Source organism: Pseudorca crassidens, chromosome 10, assembly GCF_039906515.1.
Source record: "Pseudorca crassidens isolate mPseCra1 chromosome 10, mPseCra1.hap1, whole genome shotgun sequence".
Lineage (NCBI taxonomy): Eukaryota > Metazoa > Chordata > Mammalia > Artiodactyla > Delphinidae > Pseudorca > Pseudorca crassidens.
In genome coordinates this window covers 78,689,208-78,710,147 of record NC_090305.1, presented here as the reverse complement: position 1 = coordinate 78,710,147, position 20,940 = coordinate 78,689,208, and the positions used below count along the sequence as shown (strand labels likewise).

At 37.6% G+C, this 20,940-nt stretch overlaps 1 protein-coding gene across 38 annotated transcripts in view; it reads left to right on the top strand.

The window, feature by feature from the left end:
• The window catches only part of FHIT (fragile histidine triad diadenosine triphosphatase), a 1,451,597-nt gene that overhangs the window by 410,879 nt on the left and 1,019,778 nt on the right, over positions 1-20,940 (top strand). For 28 of the 38 annotated variants that reach the window (XM_067755027.1, XM_067755001.1, XM_067754998.1 and 25 more), the window contains one exon: positions 10,314-10,405. The exons of 5 other annotated variants lie outside the window; for them this stretch is intronic. Coding sequence is in view for 28 of the 33 variants with exons in the window: in XM_067755001.1 (XP_067611102.1) it covers positions 10,358-10,405 (48 nt within the window). In the remaining 5 variants the exon portion in view is untranslated. Of the gene's footprint in view, positions 1-10,313; positions 10,406-12,237; positions 12,302-20,940 lie in introns of those variants that run through there. 5 more of the 38 variants (XM_067755015.1, XM_067755016.1, XM_067755014.1 and 2 more) reach the window with 3 other exon arrangements.

The following is a 20,940-nucleotide window of genomic DNA, read 5'->3' as shown; positions in this document are numbered from 1 at the left end:
TATTACCCTCATCTGACATTTATACAAAATGATGAAAAACAATGCTTACCCCCTAAGTGTGGGAAGTAAGGTAAGGATGTCTATTCTTGCTACTCCTATTCAACATAGTGCAGGAAGCTCTAGTCAATGCAATAAGGCAATAAAAAGAAATAAAAGGCATACAGATAGAAAGGAAGAAAGAAAACTGTCACAATTGCTAATGACATGATTTTCTACTTAGAAAATCCTTAAGTGATCTAAAAAAAAAAAACACAACCTCTTAAAAGTGAGTTCCACAAGGTTGTAGGACACAAGACAATTTTAAAAAATCAATTGTATTTCTGCATACTAGCAATGAACATGTAGACACTGTAATTAAAAATGCAATTTACAGTAGCTCAAAATTATGAAATACTTAGGTATAAATCTAATAAATCATTCACAGAACTTGTATGCTCACTGTGACATAATGCCGATGACTGAAATCAAAGAAAATCTAAACAAATGGAGAGACATACCATGTTCGTGATTTGGAAGTCTCAGCATAGTAAAGATACCAATTTTCCCCAAACTGATATACACATTTAATGCAGCTCTTACCAAAATCCCAGTATGATTTTTTATATGGACAAGATTATTCTAAAATTTATATGAAGACAAAGGAACTAGAATAGCTAAAATAATGTTGAAAAGAAGAATAAAGTGGGAGGAATCAGTCTACCCGATTTTAAGGCTTATTTTACAGTTACTATGTGGCTGTTCATGAAGTGATAGACATGTATATCAGTGGATCAGAATAGAGAAGCCAAAAAACAGACTCAATGAATATTCCCAACTGATTTTTGACAAATGTACAAATTCCTCAATGGGGGAAAAAAAAGAGAGCCTTTTCAAAAATGATCCTGGAGTAATCAGCAAAAAATGAACCTAAAATTAAGTCTTATACCTTATGTAAAAGTTACCTCAAAATGTATAGTGGACTTAAATGTAAAACACGAAACTATAAAACTCTTAGAAGAAAACATAAGAGAAAATCTTTGGGATCCAGGGCTAGGCAAAAAGTTCTTAGACTTGACATTGAAACACAATTCATAAAAGGAAGAAAAATCATATATTAGACATCATCAGAATTAAAACTTTTGCTCTTTAAAAGACCCTGATAAGAGAATGAAAAGACAGATACAGACTGGGAGAAAATATTTACAAACCATAAATCTGACAAAGGACTAGTATGTAGAATATATATAGACCTCTCAAATAATGGTTAAAACCCCCCAAGCAATCCAATTAGAAAACAGACAAAAGTCATGAAGAGATCTTTCACCGAAGAGGTTTTATAGATGGCAAGTAAGTGCATCAAAATATGTTCAATATTATTAGCTGCCAGGGAAATGTAAATTAAAACCACAGAGATATGTCACCATATACCTATTGGACTGGCTTAAAAAAAAAAGTGATAACACCAAATGCTAATGAGGATGCAGAGAAACTGGATTACTCATATATTGCCGGTGGGAATGTGAAATGGTACCCGTACCCTGGAAGATAGTTTGGCAGCTTCTTATAAAACTAAACATTCACTTACTGTACTCCTGGGCATTTATCCTGAGGGAATGAAAATTTATGTTCTCATAAAAGCTGTGCACGAATGTTCATAGTAGATTTATTTGTAGTAGCCAAAAACTGGAAGCAACACAGGTGACCTGTACTGGGTGAATGGTTAAAGAAACAGTAGTATATCCAAACCACAGAGCACTACTCAGCAATGAGCTATTGATAACGTGGAACTAACTACTTGACTGAACCTTCAGAGATTTAGGCTATGGGAGAAAAAAGGCAGTTCCCAAAGATTACATACTGTATGATTCCATTTATATAGCATTCTTTATTTTTCTTCTTTTTTTTTTTTGCGGTACGCGGGCCTCTCAATGCCGTGGACTCTCCCACCGTGGAGCACAGGCTCCGGACCCGCAGGCCCAGTGGCCATGGCCCACGGGCCCAGCCGCTCCGCGGCATGTGAGGACCCCCCAGACCGCGTCCCCTGCATCGGCAGGCGGACTCCCAACCACTGCACCACCAGGGAAGCCCTTCTTCCTTTTTTTAAAAATTTATTTTTGTCTGTGTTGGGTCTTCACTGATGCACGTGGAGTTTCTCTAGTTGTGGCAAGCGGGGGCTGCTCTATGTTGCGGTGTGCGGGCTTCTCATTGTGGTGGCTTCTCTTGTTGCGGAGCATGGGCTCTAGGGCACACGGGTTTCAGTAATTGTGGCATGTGGGCTCAGTAGTTGTGGCTCACGGGCTTCAGAGCACAGGCTCAGTAGTTGTGGTGCACGGGCTTCATTGCTCCGTAGCATGTGGGATCTTCCCGGACCGGTCCTCAAACCCGTGTCCGCTGCATTGGCAGGCAGATTCTTAACCACTGCACCACCAGGAAAGCCCTATATAGCGTTCTTAAAGTGACATAATTATATAAATGAAGAACAGATTTGTGGTTGTCAAGGGTTAAGGTAGTGTGAGGTGGGAGGGTGATGGGTGTGGCTATAGAAGGGCGGTAGGCGGATCTCTATGGTGATGAAAATATTCTGTATCTTGAGTGTATCAAAGTCAGTATTCTGCTTGTGCTATTGTACTGTAGACTTGTAAGATGTTACCATTGGGAGAAATTGGGTAAAGGGTACATGGAATCTCTCTGTATTTTTTTCTAACAACATTATCTCAAAATAAGAAGTTTAATTAAAAAGGGGGGACACGTGAACAAAAAGAATTGGGAAGATAACAGTGTAATTGTAGAAGCTGCCTTAAAGGGCCAGAGACTGATTTAGAAGGAAAAAAATGTGAAATCTAAGGAATTAGTGGCATTATAAATCTATGAAAGTGAGAGTAAAGGAATATGAAAAGAATGTTGAAAAACAGTAAATAATATTAGATCACCAGAGTCGTTGCCTAACCTACATAGCCTGGGAGCTGTCCCTCTCACCCTTCCTCCACTCCCCAGAATGAAGGCTGGAGGGGGGTGAAGCACAGGATCTGTGACTGGGGTCACTGGGCATAGCTGAGGACAGAGCTATGGTGATGAAAACAGGAGGATTAAGTGAAAGTCTGCATAATGGGGCTTCCACTCTTTCCCACACTTAAATCCCAGAACAATGGCAGCTAGGCACGAGATTGAAAGACACTTTTCTGGGGACTTTGACCAGCGCAAGAAAAGAGACCTAGAAATATGAGCCAGGAAGCCAGTCACTCTAGGCCTGTGTTGTCCACTATGGTAGGTAGCCACTAGCAACCTGTGGCTACTGAACATTGAAACATAGCTTGTCTGACTTGAGATGGGCTGTATATGTAAAACCTATTAAGATTTTTGAATATTGTACTTCATATAAAACATGTAAAATATCTTAATTTTTATTACTTACATGTTGAAATAATATTTGTATATACTAGGTTAAATAAAATATGTTATTAAAATAATGTTTTAGAAGATTAAGAGACTGAATTTCTCCCAGGTTGAAAGCAGAAAAGTAACTTTTATGGAGCTTTGGTGGTTTTATAAGTAAAACGAAAGCAACAGGGTATCAACATGAAGGGAACAATCAGCCCGGAAACAGAACAAAGAAAAGCTTAGCCATATATGTGTATACATATCTATGATACATGTAATGTGTCACTCTCTAGCTAGTTCCTATTTGAAGTCAAGGGGTTTTTCGTTTTGTTTTGTTTTCTTTTTTAAGTATAATTGGCTGACTGCCAGAAATAGGCAGACCATCTGGATGTCCATGTGGATTGTTCTCTTCTGAATTTATCTTGAACTCTGGGTGAGATTAACACAGATTTTGGGAAACAGCAGAGGTCCTTCATATATCAGTATGTGTCCAATATGCAATATGTCTGATTCGTTGAGTGAGTCATTCTGTCTGGATTGGAATCCCAGATCTGCAGTTTAGTAACTGTGATTTAGGTCTGGTAACTGTCTTTGCCTCAGTTTCCACATCTGTAAAACAGGAATAAAAATAATAGTATTCTTTAAGTCATTGTGACTGCATGATTTACTGTGTGAAAAAGGCTTAGTCCCTGACACATAGTAAACATTGTGTTAATGTTAGCTATCATTATTATTACTGTGGGCTAGTAGCTCTAGTATTGTCTCTAATCCTTAGGACAGCCTGTAAAGTAAATAGTGTTATCTGAGAATCCAAGGCTTAGAGAGAAGCTGCTCTCCTGGGCTACAAGTCACTTCAAAATCTGAGCTTTTTCCATTATCCTATCTTGCCTCATAAATTTTAGTACCTCATTGCTGATAGAAGCCTTTTATATCATCTTAGACAGTTACTGAACTTGTCTGCAGAATGGATCGTTAAAGGCTGGGCTCTGGGGTTGGAGAGGCTTGTGTTCGAATCCTGATCCCACCACTCAAAGCAGCTGGGTGGTCTTGGACAAGCTACTCAACTCCATGAAAGTTTCTCAGGTTCTAATAAGGATTACATTAGATAATGTATGGGAAGCTCTTGGCACACTATGTGCTGTGTGATTATTAATTTCTCATGATTATGATTTTTATTATAAATATGATCTAAGTCTCAGAGCTAGTTAGTCGTGGACGTATAACTGAAACTCTGGTAGGTCTTTTATTCAGTGCTCTCTCTTCTCTACTTTGCTATCTAATTGGTTAGTTTTCATTCATCCTTTTAGAATCTACATTTATAAAGTCAGAGCTGTTAGTGAAGATTTTATAAGAACACTTTCCAAGAGTTTTTTTGAACTGCCAAGTCCAGAGATTTAGGATGTAGCTTGGTGCTGAAGTAATTGGCTGTCTTAGTCTTGCATTATAAGAAGTTCCCTTTCAGAGTATAAGGTTGAGAACCATGAAAGGAACTCTCACGTTTTGGTAATTGCTTTAAGGAATAGCTTACCTTTTAAAAACATACATTATTCAGCTACAACTCCTTCTTTCCCTCACCTTGCCGTTTTGAGAATCTCCTCATCATACATCTTCACAAGCTTGTTTTCTGAGTTTCCCCTTTTAACTATTTTCTCAAGTACCATCCCATAATAATATTTTCTTTTCAGTTTATCAACTAGTTGGGGAAGTGATGTACTTGTTAGTATTGAAGAGTTTCTGAGTAATATAGAAATGATTCAGTTTTAGGAGCATACAGAAATGATTTAATCTTAGGTGAATACAGAAATGATTTAATTTTCTACCTGTCAAAGAACTGAAGCATCGTGAAACTGGTCCTAGCTAGCTACTTGAAGCAAGCTGTACACTATTTACTGCAGTTATATCACATCAACAGACAGTTTGTGATCAGAGATGAATTCAGAAAGTCTCATTAATATGTTGAGCTAACAACAGGGATGAGATGTATTAATACCTCCTTGAATGCAACATTTGTTGTTTTCTTGTGTGAATGGGATGGATTTAGCTATGAAAAAGACTGAACTCCACAGTGCTCTGATATTGATAAAGTGGGTGTCTTCTAAACTCTTTTAAATTTATTCCTCCTCTTCCTGGAGTTAACCAGATAGATTATAGTTTAATTTTGCCAATGGGGAGTTTTAAAGCAAAAGGACTAACAGTTTTTTCCCCCAAAATAAGTGAGAGAACATCAGGAAATAGAATTGCAAATATATTTCCATTTTGTCATAAAGAACCTTAACATTTTTCCCTGTTACTTCGACATCAGTTTAAACTATGACATTTCTCTTGTTTTGACTAGCACTAGAGTAGGAGAGAGTAATGTTCTATATTACAAGGACCTCATTGCCTGAAATAAATCTCTAAGGATACCTTAAAATTCTCTGACCCCTCTCTTCTCGTGGTCACCATGGCTCTTCTGTTTGGTTATTGAGCTGCTTCACAGTGGCAATCATGCTAAACTTTTCAGCTACTGTTTTGAGCTTTCCCTTTCAAACTGGAGATTAGAGAGAAGTAAGTTTCACTTCCTCCCATCCCCCATAATGGAACCCAAGTTGAGCCAGGAAAGCTTTGTATTCATCATTGATCCATTCATCAATGCAAAGTTATTAAGTGCTTTCCATTCAGCATCTGTGTAAGGTGCTGTGAAAACTGCAAAAGGCACTTTGGACCTCAAGAAACTCCCTTATTTTCCTCTTTTACTTTCCCTTCCTCTGCCTCTTTTACCAACTTCCCAAAGAATTTGAGGCTGTTTACTGAATCAAAGGTAGTGTGCAAGTACTAAAACAAGCATAAGACAGAAATGTGACCATCTTTACTAGTATAAGTTGGTAGGTCCATGGAGTGAGAGAACTAAATTTGGTTGTAGGTTTCCTGATCCCTAAGGCAGAATGGGAATTACTAGCTTATGTAGCCTTCTTTGTCACCAGAGAAAGCATTACAGTTTCTCCATGCTAGTAGACTCTTTGGGATCAAAACTGAAGGTGGAATTTACTGGTTTACAAAGCGAATGTTGACTTCAGTGCAGTTTTCAAACAGGAATAAGTATCGGGAGGAAAGATTGAGGGCATGGATTCATATCTGTCTTGCTTACTGTTATGTCCCAGGGCTCAGCACAGTGCCTGGTGCATAGTAGGTATTGGATACATAGTTGTTCAATTAAAATGGTCTATTCATTGGACAATTTGCACCGACTTTCAATAACAATGAAGACACTATATACTCTGCCTTTGAATGTTGTATTCTCTCTCCCCAGAAGGCCATCCTCTAGCCCTTCTTTACCTCCTTCTCACCCTTCAGGTCTCATGTTAAATCCAACTTCTTTTGTTTTAGTATCTCAAAAGGATCTGTTACTGAATGTCCTTTGCTGCAGTTCCTTTTATAAGGAGTTATCACATATTTCATTGTTCATTTGAAAGTCCAATGTTTTTTGCAGTGCAGAGCAGCCACGTTATTCTAAGTACTTACTCAGACAAATTAAATGATTCTGTGTAGCAGTTCTGAAAAGTCTAATTTCCATGTGCAGAATCATGTTTATCATCATCCAAATTCAAAGGCACAAAATAGCACATTTACATTGGTAACTTATTCATAACATTCCCTTTCTACCTTGTTTGTTTTATTGTTAGAAACCAACCCAAATCCCATCTGTAGGATGACACACATAAAAGGATGAAATTTAAATATCAGGGCTGTGATGGGGCGAAGCACTTGAGGCATATCCGGCCTTGAATTGGTGCCCTTTGCCTCCTGGCTGCATTATGTAAAGATAGGGGGATTGCCAGATTTTCCTTTAAGGGTTTAACTAACTGCTTCTTCAAGGCCTTAAGGTCTCTCAAGGAAGTGTACAGAGAAGGCATTTTTAAACACAGTATTGGCCCAGGAGGAAGTGTTTTGGGGCTTTTACTTCATGATTACTGAACTTTCCTGCAAGCTTTTTTCCTCCACAGATTCTCCCTCCAGGAAGAGACGGAACATTCTTTACAATTCTAGCCTCCTTAAAGAATGACCTCCTCACTCAACAAGCGTCTTTTGGTATTACTGGCAAAAATGAATTATCTTAAAGCTAACTTTTATTTTAAAGCAAAAATTCTCTTTTGGAGGGGAAAGAATCTAATCTCAAGCCCTAGAACATATAAGGTTAATGGCAAACTTGCTTCAAGGAGAGAAACAGAAAAAGCAAAATTGTTAAGTCAGCTGAAGAACTAATCAAGCGTATTGTTCCCTTGATTCTGTAAAATTATAACGAACCTTTTAGAAAGGTTGAAAAGATGTCCGTGGTGTGCTCTCAGTTTACTTTGTCTGTAAGTGCATGTTCCCTCTTCCCCTTGGTTCCAGAGGCACTGGTGTGTGCTGAACGGGTTCTCCTGGATGAGGGCTGAGTGTCTTTCCAGATGACAGATGGTTCCCTCTGCTGGCTGAACTTAAATTCAGTCCTCCGAGCTGAGCCAACCTGGGAGGAATCGCTATCCTTCTCACTGATTATGAAAACAGTTTTGAGATCCATCCTTAAAGAAACCAACCATCTGTGACCAGTTTAAGTGCACACTGGAACTGATGATGAGCTAGCTTACTTCCTCCTTTCCTCCCTCCCTCCCTCCATCCCTCTCTCCCTCCCTTCTATCCTCCCTCCCTTTTTTCTTACTTCCTTTATTTTGAGAAAAATTTAAAGATACAGACAAGCACAAAAGGTAGTATAATAAGCATCTGTATTTCTACTATCTAAAAAGGAGCATCTGTTTATGTCTAGTCAGATTTACTTCTGGTTTGTGTGTTTGTTTCTTTTTAAAGAAATTATTGATGAAACTAAATTCTCTTTTAACTACCATATCCTGTTTTCCTTCCACCCTTCACTCTCTCAGCTGCCTGTACCTCCTGCTGGAAATTCCCTACCATAAATTTAGGATGTAATATTTAACTAGTGTATTGTTTATATTTTTATGTACACACACATATATACCAACAACCAATATATACTATTTTGTTTAAATATTTTATGTTTAAATCTTTCCTTCTTGTTGCTTTTTTAATGTAACAGTATTTATGAAATTTATCTGTATTGATGCCTATAAAATCAGTTGATTTTAACAGCTGCATAATATTCCATCCTATAAATGTAGCACATTTTATTTGCCTATTCCCTTTCCAATGCAACTTTTAGGTCATTTCCAAGTTTTGCTATACAAAAACAAAAAAACACTGCAATAATCTTTTTAGTATATGTCTCCTTGTGTCCATATTGCTTGAGCCTAGTATACCCTGCAATGAGAATCAGTAAGCTGTAGGATATATGTAGTATTACTTTTGATAAATATAACAAAATTGCTCACCAGGATGATACCAATTCATGATTCGGCCAGAAGTAAGCTAGAATATTATGCTATTTTTTAATACCTCTTGGACAACACTGAATTTTGTCTGTCTTCTCCATGTTTACTATTCTAGTAAAAGAAAAATGGAATTCCATTATTTTAATATGTGTTTTCCTCTAGTGAGTCTGAGCTTCTTTTTTTTACCCTCTTTGTCCATTGAGATTTCTTCTTTGAACCACCATTTTTTTCTATATGTTTGTTCATCTTTGTTCTTGATTTTTGGAGTTCCTTATACATTCTGGTTACTTATTCTCTGTTACGTACGTTGCCACTATCTTTGTCTGGTCAGGCATTTGAGAAGATTACTGCTTCTGATGATAAGTAAGTTAAATTGTTATGGTTTCTAATTTAATTCTACGTATTATCAAGGAATTAGGCGTTATCTTTCTCCCCTCAGTCCATTGCCGATCCTTTCGGATCCTCTTTCAAAATATGCAGCAGATGACTGCCCACTTCTCCCTGTCCCCTGTGCTATCTGATGTTTTATCCTCATTTAAAAAAATTACTCTCTCGGGGCTTCCCTGGTGGAGCAGTGGTTAAGGATCTGCCTACTAATGCTGGGGACATGGGTTCGAGCCCTGGTCTGGGAAGATCCCACGTGCTGGGGAACAACTAAGCCCATGCGCCACAGCTACTGAGCCTGCGCTCTAGAGCCCGCAAGCCACAACTACGGAGCCCATGCGCCACATCTGCTGAAGCCCGGGTGCCCTAGAGCCCGTGCTCCACAATAAGAGAAGCCACCGTAATGAGAAGCCTGTGCATTGCAACGAAGCGTAGCCCCTGCTCTCCACAGCTAGAGAAAACCAGCGTGCAGCAATGAAGACCCAACACAGCGAAAAATAAATAAATAAAATAAATAAATTAAAAAAAAATTACTCTCTCGATAGATATACCCTTCATATATTATTATGCCCATTTGACAGAAGTGAAAAGTGAGGCTCAGTGAAGTTCAGCAGCTGTATAAGACACAGAGATGGTAAATGTATTACTAGAATTCAAACTCAGGTCAGTAGGACCAAAAACCCTTATTTCTTCCACTGTCAGTTTCCCTCAGATTCTCATGGACACCAAGGTTTCAAAGGAAAGGAAGTAGATTGACCCATAAAATACCTTTCAGACAGATGCTTCGGTATAGGCCGCCACAAAACCAGAGAAGTACTCTTCCTACCGACTTCTGGGTTGGCCTCATCTTTATGCAAAATGGAAAACCCTTGTTCCAGGACTGGCTGGCTCTGAGGAAGGGCAAATAATAATGCAGCCAGAACAGCCCAGGACTAGAAATGGGAAGATGGAATGTGAAAGCACCATTCTGCTCCTTACTTTATGTGATCTTGTAGGAGTCACTTAAGCCACTCTTGAATCGTGATCTCTCTTGTGCAGAGTAATGACAATACTTAGAATTTGCACATGTGCCTTTATTCTACCCTTTTAACAGTACCAATGCTGTCATACTAGCTCAGTTTTCACGGTGAATGTCCCTAATGAAGTTGTACTATAAGCCATCTAGATCACTGCGGAAATGATCATCTGAATTTCTTGTTTATGGTGTAGGTATCCCAGGACTGCCTGCTTGCCAAGACCCTCTGTAAAACTCCATGCACCCTGCTGTTGAGCGCTCTGAGGAGGTAACAGTATTCAGAAAGGTAGAGTTTACTTAATTTAAAAATTTTTCGTAGAGTTAGGTATAACTGACCTACTACGGGTATCCTTATAATAATAGGAAGATTTCTATGTACATATAAAATAGAACTCTTAAAATGGTATAATTTGGGGGCTCAATTTTCTTGGAGAATTTACCCTCTCCTGACTTCTATTTGTAGCTGCCATTTAAAACTTGGGGTATAAATATTATGTCAGTTAAATAAAGGAGTGATAACTTCACTTTCTGGAGAAAGCATTACCTTCCCTTTCATGAAATGTAGCTTTACCGTTACCTGATTGACATGCTATTATATTATTCTCCCTTCCACCAGACAGTTACACATATTTAATAATTTTTATGTATAAAAAGTAAGGTTAAGCGGTTGCAAAGACAAGTTGTTACGCTTTGCATGGTTTTGAGAATGATCGTGGAGATGAAATGACGTTAGTAGTAGCAGGAGGACACACTGATATGAAACATACCTCCTGAAATAGAAAGGGATTGTTCTTGGTCAGAGGAAATCCTAGTGGAATTCGCTGGGACAGTGAAGAATAAATCTTATAACAAGGCCTGAGGATAAGGCAAAATAATTACTCTTCTTTGTATGTCTTTGGATGGTTTAACTGGATAAGTTTAATATACATTAAAAAAAAAATAGCAATAAAAGAAGGGAATGTGCTAATGTGGCAAAACTTCCCCAGTTTTGATGATGTCAGTGGACAGTGTTCATTTAATCCCTCCCTAGAACTCATTTGTGTATACCCCTCTTCTTTTCTCTCACCCGTTCTCATCTTTACTTCCCTCATAGTATCTCCCATTCCGAGATCTCAACAGACAATTTAGCATGTGTAATAAATATAAATATTGAATAGCACCATGTGTCAGAACACAAAGATTTTGTATGCTTTCAGTCAAGACCCAGTCTCCTGTTTCCACTTTACATTGTCTGCTTACTTACTCTTGGCCCTGTTTTCTATTCTCTCTCGTTCCATAGTTGCTTGAAACTCATGGATTTATGCAAAAGACTGCCCCTCACATTTGTAGGACTGTGACACATTGCTATATTTTCTAGAAATACTCACCAAATGCAGATTATGGAGGGATGAGTCAGGCATCTTCACTTCTTAATGTGCCTGATTTCTTTCTGGTGAATCACCTTCCCGTCTAGAGTGTTTTTCTGGAAGATGCAGAAGGTTTAAGGATAGTAAATGAAATGAGCTGAAATGGAACCCTGGTGTTACGTGTTTCTTTACTATGAGCTTTGCATGGAATTGTTCGATCCTTATGTTATGCTTCTGTTTAGTGTTTTTGAGCCCTGAAGCAAGACTCTTTTTAACATGAAACGTGTCAATATGAAATATATATACCTGAAAGAGGGGCATTTTAATATTAATAATTAGCGGAAGGAGGAATTATAGGCTATAACTTTGAGTTTTAAGATCTCCACTTATTTCTCTTTGCTTAGAAACACTTCTCTTTTCTCTCCTCATAGTAAAAGGCATGTGCTTGTTGATTCCAAAGTCCCACACTTTGCTGTTTCTTTTCTTTAAAAAGACTGACTCAGATTTCTGCTATTTGCTGTGTGATCTCAGTTAACTCACTTAACCTCTCTGAGCTGTGGTGTCTTCCTCCGTAATATGAGGCTAATTATAGGAACTACCTCATAGAATGGTTGTAAAGGATTAAATGACAATTTTTATAAAATGATTAGCAAGATACCTGGTGTACAGAAACTCTCAAAAAATGATAAGAACTATTATCAGCAGGAAATGTGCACTTATGAATTCTGTATTGGTGTTTAGGATATCATTTTCAATATTCTGTTTCTCTTAGGATATTACCTATTGCAGTTTTCAATGAGGCAAGATATAGAGATATCTGAGACCAAAAAACTAAGGTAAAATAAATAACGTGGCAAAGTACCATGTAGATAATCTTTGGTAGTCATGATCCTGTACAAGCCTCATTGCTTTGAGATTACATGCTGCCAGTGTAAGAGTCAGATCTGATTGATGTTTTATATTTTATCATTTGACTTTATGCTGTACTTTCATTCCAAGTCTTCTCATGTATTTGGCAGGATGATCAAGGAAGCTCTGAGTGTGACTTACGTTTCTAGTTAAAACCAAAACCCAATATCACTAGGTGAAGTAATGAATGGAGGTTAAGTATTTTGAGGAGAGAAACTGCTAAATGCAAAGGAATATTTCCTATATGTTTTTACTTGTTTCCATTTCTAGGATGGCTAAGTGAACTCTACTGAACCTGGCATTTTCACAGATAGCAACTATAAAGTATGGGGGAAATATTACCTGAAAGCCCTAGAGAGTGAAAATAAGCAGGTAGATTCTGAAAGGGAATTGAGATTCAACACTTGGAAGCAGGGCCCAGTGCAGAGTGAGTTCCCCATTTTACAGCTTTTCCACTGAGGACATGTTGAGGTTAATTAATGTCACCTGGGGTGACTAATTCCAGTAGATAAACCACATTCTTTTTGGTTTGATGATCCAAAGAACAGGGTTCAGGGCAACCACAGCCACTGGAAAATGAAGCTAGAATTCTGGAAAGGAGAGAGGAAGACAGGGGAGGCTCCCAATTCAATGTATATATAGTACCCAAAGTTTTGACTGACCCCTTAACCACGAACACGTGGAGCAGATATAAAGTAGCACAGCTAAAGATGAAAGAACTGAATTGAGATTCGAGCTGCCACCCAAGAGATAGTTTTCAATTTGTGTATAACCGAATTAATTGCCTGCTAAAACAAATAAATCAGTGCTCTTCAAAGAAGTCTAACAGATTTTAGAGTCTTTACTCCATAATATTCACATTCATACATTCCCATGATACAACCCTGAGTTAAATAACATATGAAGAACCAAGAAAATGCGACCCCTTCTGAAGAGAAAAGGCATTAGTCTGAGACTAATTCCAAGATGACCCAAAGGTGGAAATTAGCCAAGATTTTAAAGCAGCTATTAAAACCATACTCAATGAAGACAGAAAGATACACTCATAATGAGTAAAAACGTAGTAAATAGAAACTACAGAAAAGAACCAAATGGCAATTCCAGAACTGAAAAATACAATATTTGAAATAAAAATTCACTGAGTGAGCTCACATCCATTGGAAGTAACAGAAGAAGGTGTCAGTGAACCTAAAGATAGAGCAGTCGAAATTTTCTTTCTGAAGAACAGAAAGAAAAAAGATTTAAAAAACTGAACAGAAAAAAATGAAAAGAGCCTCAGGGGCCTGTGTGACATAAGTAAAAATGTCTAATATACAAGTAATTGGAGTCTCAGAAGGAGAGAAGAAAGAGAATGGGACAGAAAAATATTTGAAGAAATAATGGCCAAATTTTTAAAAATTTGATGAAACACATACATTTGCAGATCAAGAAAGTCAGTGAACCTCAAACAGGATAAATTTGAAGAAAACTATGCCTGTGCACATCGTATTCAGACCGCTGGACACCAACAATAAGGAGAAAATTTTGATAATAGCCAGAGAAAAATGGCAGGTTACCTTCCAGGAAACAGTGCTTTAAATTAGCACTACCTTCTCGTCAGAAACTACAGAGTCTAGAAAAACTAAAATGATATTTTTGAAGAGAGGAAAAAAAACCCTGTTAACCCAGAAATCTATATATAGTGAAAATATCCTTTGAGAATGAAGGCTAATTAAAGACATTTTCAGATAAAAGTAAACTAAGAGACTTCATTGCCAGCAGACCTACATCACAAGAAATGCTAAAGGAAGTTATTCAGGCTGAAGTGAGATAACACCAGATGGAATCTTAAATCTTCAGGAAGGAATGAAGAATGTCAGAGATTGTAAATATAAAAGAGTATTTTTTTCATCTCAGTGTCTTTAAAATACACAGAACTTTTTAAAGCCAAATCATAACACTGCCTTGTGGTGCTTATAATGTGCTGTGTGTAGATGTCATACATAAGACAATTATAGCATAAATAATGAGGGGGGTGCATAGTAAATGGACTTATACAGTTGCATGGTTTTCGATTTTATATGAGGTGGTATGAAGTGAACTCTCAGTAGACTGTGAAAGGTCAAGAATGTATATTTTACTGCTTAGAGCTATCACTAAAAATCCAGTAGATAAATTAAAGTAGAATCCTAAACACCTTTAAAATGATCCCAAAAGAATGCAGGAAAGAACAAACAGAGAACAAGAAACAGAGGGGGCAAACAGAAAGCAAACAATGAAATTGTAGCTCTAAATGCAAACATATCATGCTAATCATATTTAATTATATTAAATGTTAATGGACTAAATACTTTAATTAAAAATCAGAGTTTATCAGGATGGATTAAAAAAACAACTATTTTCTGTTAAAAGATAAACTTTAAATATAAAGATACAGTTAAGTTTAAAGTAAATTGGTGGAAAAAGATACACCATGGAAATAGCATAAGAAGTCTAGAGTGCCTATATTAATATCAGAGAAATTAAACTTTAAGACAAAAGGTATTACCAGAGTTAGTGTTTGATAATAATAAATCGGTTATTACATTAAGATAAGAATTATAAATTAGTGTATATACCTGACAAAATTCCAATGAGATTACTTTAAGTATCTTTGAGTCTAGAATTTTTTGAGGACTCTCAATTTTGCGTCAAGAGACACAGGTGACTCATCACTTTAGGCTAACAACCATTTTGTAAAATTGTGGAATCAAAGCTCAACACAAGTGAAAAAAAGCATAGTTGGAGAGTGTGGATATCTGTATGTCAAATATATGTGAGGGTCCCTAGCCTGGAATCACGTGACACAAATCCTAGTTATTACTAGCTTCTGTATTAGCTAGCTGAGAAATAGTACCTCATTTGTGATGGTTTATAACCAATTTAAAATAAGATTAATAAAATATACATAGAAAATCAGAAAAGAAGTCCACCAGTCACTGTTGCTAACAGGGTTGCGAATATATACTAAGCACATAAATTCACTCGGGTTTTCTGGCAGGCAGAGCAAAGAGGGAAACACAGGAAGTTGCATATTCTTATGATCAGAAATGTTAAAACATGTCAGAAATTTCTCATGTGATCTTGAAGATCCCTTCCTGTATTTGAGATTTCATAAAAATGGGATAATAACATCTACCTTTCAGAATCTTGGTAGGAATGATTGAGACCACACTGGTACGTAAATGTTAGTTTTCTGTTGTCTTTATATAACTCCAGTAAAGGTTCATGGTAGAAATCTAAGGAGTCTGACTGTAGGTAACTTAGTTAAAACTCCAGAGTCTGACCTTCTATGGGTCATCTAGTTACTATTTATTTAAGTGCCCCTATATTGTGAGTAACCATGAAGCATTTTTACAGTCTTCTCCATACAAAGTAGATGTCACTGTCTGTGTTTCATAAGTTAGGCAGCTGAGCCCCAGAGAAGTGATGTCACTTGACTAAGGCCACGTATAAAGGTTTTAGTCAAAACTTGAACCCCTATCTCTATGTCACCAAAGCCCATGGTTTTTCTACTACATTACACTGCTTCTAAAATATGGACGAGTTTAACAATATTGGTATTATTTCCAAGAAGTATTCCAGTTTATAAAGCTGTCATTGTGAAGAACCAGCACACACTGGGTTAGAATTTGTGTTATGTGAAATCACAGACAGAGTCATGACTCAGAAGGCTCCGCATACCCCTGAGAGCATCAAAATGTCTATATTTTGTGTTTGTGTTTTGTTTTTTAAAAAATAATTTCTTGATCAAGACTTGAGGACTTGGAGAGTGACAGAGAGTAAGCTCACCCTGGGACCACTAGTGACAGCTTTGCCAATACGGTTAGAGCGTTCTTTAACCTTAAAGCTTGCTTAATGAAAAGAGACCCGCCCCCCAAAAACCTTTTTACTAACGTGTAGTGCTCTCTTGTCAGTTTGAAATGAGCAAACTGTCAGCCTGCCGATTACCATGCATACAGTATATGCTCATTAAATCATGCACTGTAAGTTTCTTCAGGTTGTCAAACTGCTTAATTGAAAAAACGTGTAGTGTCGCTCTTACAGGAAAGAGGCAGGAATCAAAGGGCTGGAGAGTTTACTCTTAATATTTCGGAGTTTGCTCTTAAGTGCAGCCAGAAATTGTTCTATTTTACAGTTTTGATTAAAGGACTGTTCCTTCTGCATCTTTTTTGGTTTCGTTTATAATTCAAACACTGTAATGATAATGCAGTTGCTTTTATAATAGAGCTACTAAATCATTCTGCCAGGAGATGAAAACCAAAGTAAAGGGCTCACCTTTTTGTGCTGTAGCTCTAAGGCCGACTTCGGTGTGTTGAGGCTGAAACAAACTAGGAATAAGAGATCTGGATGGGTTTTAGTTTTGCTAAATCTCTGCTGCTGTGTTTTCATTTTAGGAGGTTTAGGCTTTAGCATCACCTCAATGGGTGAGTTAATCCTGTATGAGAGCTGATACCCTTAGGCTATCATGGCCTATGATAATTAGGCTGTTTGATTTGTTTGCATGGTAGCTCTAAAAAATACCAGTGCCCAAGCTGCACCCCAGATCAAATAAATCAGAATCCTTGGGGGTAACTGTTTTTAAAAGCTCTCCAGGTTATTCTAATATGAGCCAGGGTTGACAGAGCCTGGCCTAAATTGACTTGACTCGTCCAGCATTTCAATTCAACTGATTCAGCAGCTCTTATCATCAACCACAAGGCATCAACCAACGACTTAGCAACCAATAAACACTTCAGGGTTTCAGAAGGTTAAAAACTCTGATTTCTGAGCTCCACTTAGATCTATAAATGAGATTCTTTGGAGACAGGACCCAGGAGTCTCCATTTTTAATCAGAACTCTAGGTGATTCTTATGCCCTAAGGTATGAGAATTTGCTAGAGAAGCAAGATGATCTTTATAAGTGAAGCTGAGTGGAACTTCAGAGGAAAGTGCATAAATCACAGTAAAATCAGGGCAGGCTTTTTTTTTTTTTTTAAAAAAAAAGGGATTTTGGTACATTCATTTAGGGTACCTGGGATCATGCATGGTTATAATGGCATTAGTTTTTTGGGGGGATAACCCCCCACAGCATCACCACCACTATTATGAGACCCTGGGATGCACACACACTTTGTAGCTTCTTTAACCTTTAGACACCTGGGCCTCACGACTAGGGCCAATGCATTTTTCAAGGGCTTAGAAAAATATTGAGAACTAAAAGGAAAAGAAAATGATTTTGGACTTGAAGTATGTAGAAATTGCAGAGTCAGATCAATTAGATATTTAATAAAATGTCAACAAAATAGAACATTGTGCTATTGCTATTAATTACTAAATTTAGTAATTATAAAGAGTCTATGTTTAGAGACATTTTATGAGTTTGCTTTTCTCACTTCTTAAGAATGTCTGAATTGCATGATGATTGTTGAGAAATTTTAGCCAATTTTAAAATTTAATAAACCAAATTGTATGTAAGCAAGTGATTTTAAATGGAAAAATACAAAAATCTTCTCAAAAATTTTTCATCGAACACTTCTTTATTGTAATGTATCATATATAATATTGTATTGAGCCTCCCAAAGAAAAGGTGCCTAGGACCTAGGAAGGTCGTGTACCCCAGAGTATATACTTAAAAATTAAAGGATATTTAATTGTGCAGAACTCCACTCTCATTGACAAGGCTATCAAAATATGCCTAAGCAACATTCTAAAGATATAGTTGAAACTAAATATTGTTGCTCACCTTCCCTCTAGGGGGGGAAAAAAAGCCAAAAAAGATAAAAGAAAAAAAAAAATTTAAGCTACATACCACACTGCCTTTAAACGTACATCACTTACATAAAAGTTGGGATAGTTAATGAGCATCAGATGAGACTTACAACGCCAGTTGCACACTATATCTTTTGCTCAGAAAATTACCCCTAAGAAATTGTGATAATAGTAGTGAAACAACACGTGACTAAAATAAAAGAGAAGTAGAAATTTGGAGTCTCTGAGGTCAGTCGGTAACTAGAACTAAGTGTCTTTTTAAAATTCCCCATGTGCCACTTTCATACCTTGGATTTGATTACATAGTAGGTCCCCAGTTTCAGAATTCTTCTGATCCATCGATTACGAGTCCCACTACTAACATCTTACTTAAGGTACATCTTCTCCTTTTCTTAGCCCCTTTTTGTTTCTTTTGTGAAAGTTACCACTGCTGTTTTCTTTATTTTTTGGTTTACCTTCTTTTTTGACTGTCTCCTTCCCCAGAATATAAACTCCATGAAATCATGAGTTATGGCTGTACTTTACCAAATCAATCATGGAGAAGAAAGGGTGGTGACAATTGATCACTTTGTCCTCGCCAGCGATGATTAGTCAGGAGCGTCATACTACTGGGACAGTGTTACAGATGCTTATGGTCAGGAAATATTTTAAAACACCTTTTGTAAACTTGGATTCTGTAACGCCAAGTCAATAAATGAGTGAAGGAAAGGAAGCTATATTTGAGTTTCATCTATATCTCTCTTACATCCTGCAGCGTCCAAAAGGAAAAAAAAAAGGGAAAGAGTCAGCTTTTCTATAAATTCTGTGACTTCTAGATGAATAAACTGGTTAATTGTTCACTTGAAAAATGACTACTTTATACTTTTGGAAAGGGGCCTGAATATTTCTTGGCAATACTTCAACTGATTAATAATTTAGAATGGTGATGGACTGGAGAATGGAAGTGGAGCTAATAGCCTCTCATTTTCCTCTTTATTATTTTAGACAAACTGGTAAGTCATGGTAGAGGTGTGGGGAGTTTCTGGGTCAACTGACTAGAAGCTTTGGATTAAAAATGGAGAGAGGTATTTGGTCTCTCTAAGGTGTTGACTTCACCCGTAATGGAGCTGGATGACTTTGTGATGTGTTGCTTCTGATACTTAGCTGCTTAGAGTTGCTATTACACTCCCAAAAAGTCTGTGTGAACTACAGGCAACTCCTACTGTGACTGCTGTGTGCCACATCAGACTAGACACTGCTTGGGAAGAAACAACGGGTCCAACACAATTCTAACCTTAAGAAGTTCAAAAATCTGGCAAGAGAGACACATATGTCTATAAATCATTATTCTACCAGGTAAAAAGTATTAAGTGTCTTAGGAGAGGGCTATGAACAAATACCATGGGGGCCATTAACTTATGGATTGATGTGAGGGATCTGCCTAATTGGGAATTAGTGATTTGAAAGAATGTGAGAACGTTAAACTATCTACTAGTAACTGTATATGCTGGTAACAGCAATCAGAATGAGAAAATGCCTAAGAAAGGAATGCTGGCATGAGAACCTCATTGGGATTTCCAGGGCTATGTAAAGCTCTGTGCCTGTATTCAGAAAGATAGGATTCGGATAAATTGTATCCTAGAAGGAGTGAAGTGAGTCTTCTCCTAGAAAATGCACAAGTGTTTAGCTGGAAATTTCTACGTGTTTTGGGGAGAGGCTGTGGCTTTAAAAGCAGCCAGTGTTATTGTGGATGTTGCCGGAGGTGCTGATGTTCTTCTGTCTCTAAGGGAAGAGTGTCTGGGCCCCCCAACTGAATCCCACAAATTCTGAAGAGAGTTGAGTTTTTCATCTAAATAAGACAGTGTGTATTTGAGTGCCAAATCTGCTTCCACTGGCTGAATGTTTTGCTAATATAGTCAGGGCCTGAATGCAATTAAGACTCACCTCAAGGAGCAATGAATTATGCATGCTTTCCCTGACCTCCCATCTCCCGAGGACTTAAGTAACTTCCAGAATACTCATGTTTTGAGTATTTGTATATGTTATTGTTATGGACTAAATTTTGTCCCTCCAAAATTCATATGTTGAAGCTCTAACCTCCAATGTGACTATATTTAGAGAGAGGGCCCTTAAAGAGGTAATAAAGGTTAAATGAGGTCATAAGGGTGAGGCCCTAATCCAATATGACTGGTGTTCTTATAAAACGAGGAAAAGACACCAGAGATGCAGCCACAGAGAGAAGAAATCATGTGCACAGCAAGAAGGTGGCCTTCTGCAAGCCAAGGAGAGAGGCCTCAGGGGAAATCAAATGTGCTGACATCTTGATCTTGGACTTTCAGCCCCTAGAGCTGTTGAGAAGTACACTTCTGTGGTATTTTGTTATGTCAGTCCTAGAAGACTAATATGGTTATTGACAAATCCTCCTGCGGGTTTGATTTGTGAGCCTAAGTCAACGACAAGTTAAATGGAACTCTCAATTTGGGCCAAAGCAACCATGAAAGTCCTTAGGAAATGATTCTGCTTCCCTTCTCATGAAGTAGTATCTAGCATAACCATGGTATAAAGCTACTCATTTACGCAGAGCAAATTTTTTACTCAGACATCTACTTATTCACCAAATGTTCATTGAGTGCCTACTATGTGCCAGTTACTCACAGATTATGATCAGAAGGAGCTGTCAGTCTAGAAAAGGAAATATAACAGGCACATAACATACTTTCATTTGTTTGTGGAAATACCGTGGGCATGCCAAGACTGAAGAGATTCATTGCAACTGAATGGCAGGGAAGACTCCTGGTGGAGGTGGAGTTGAAGGAGG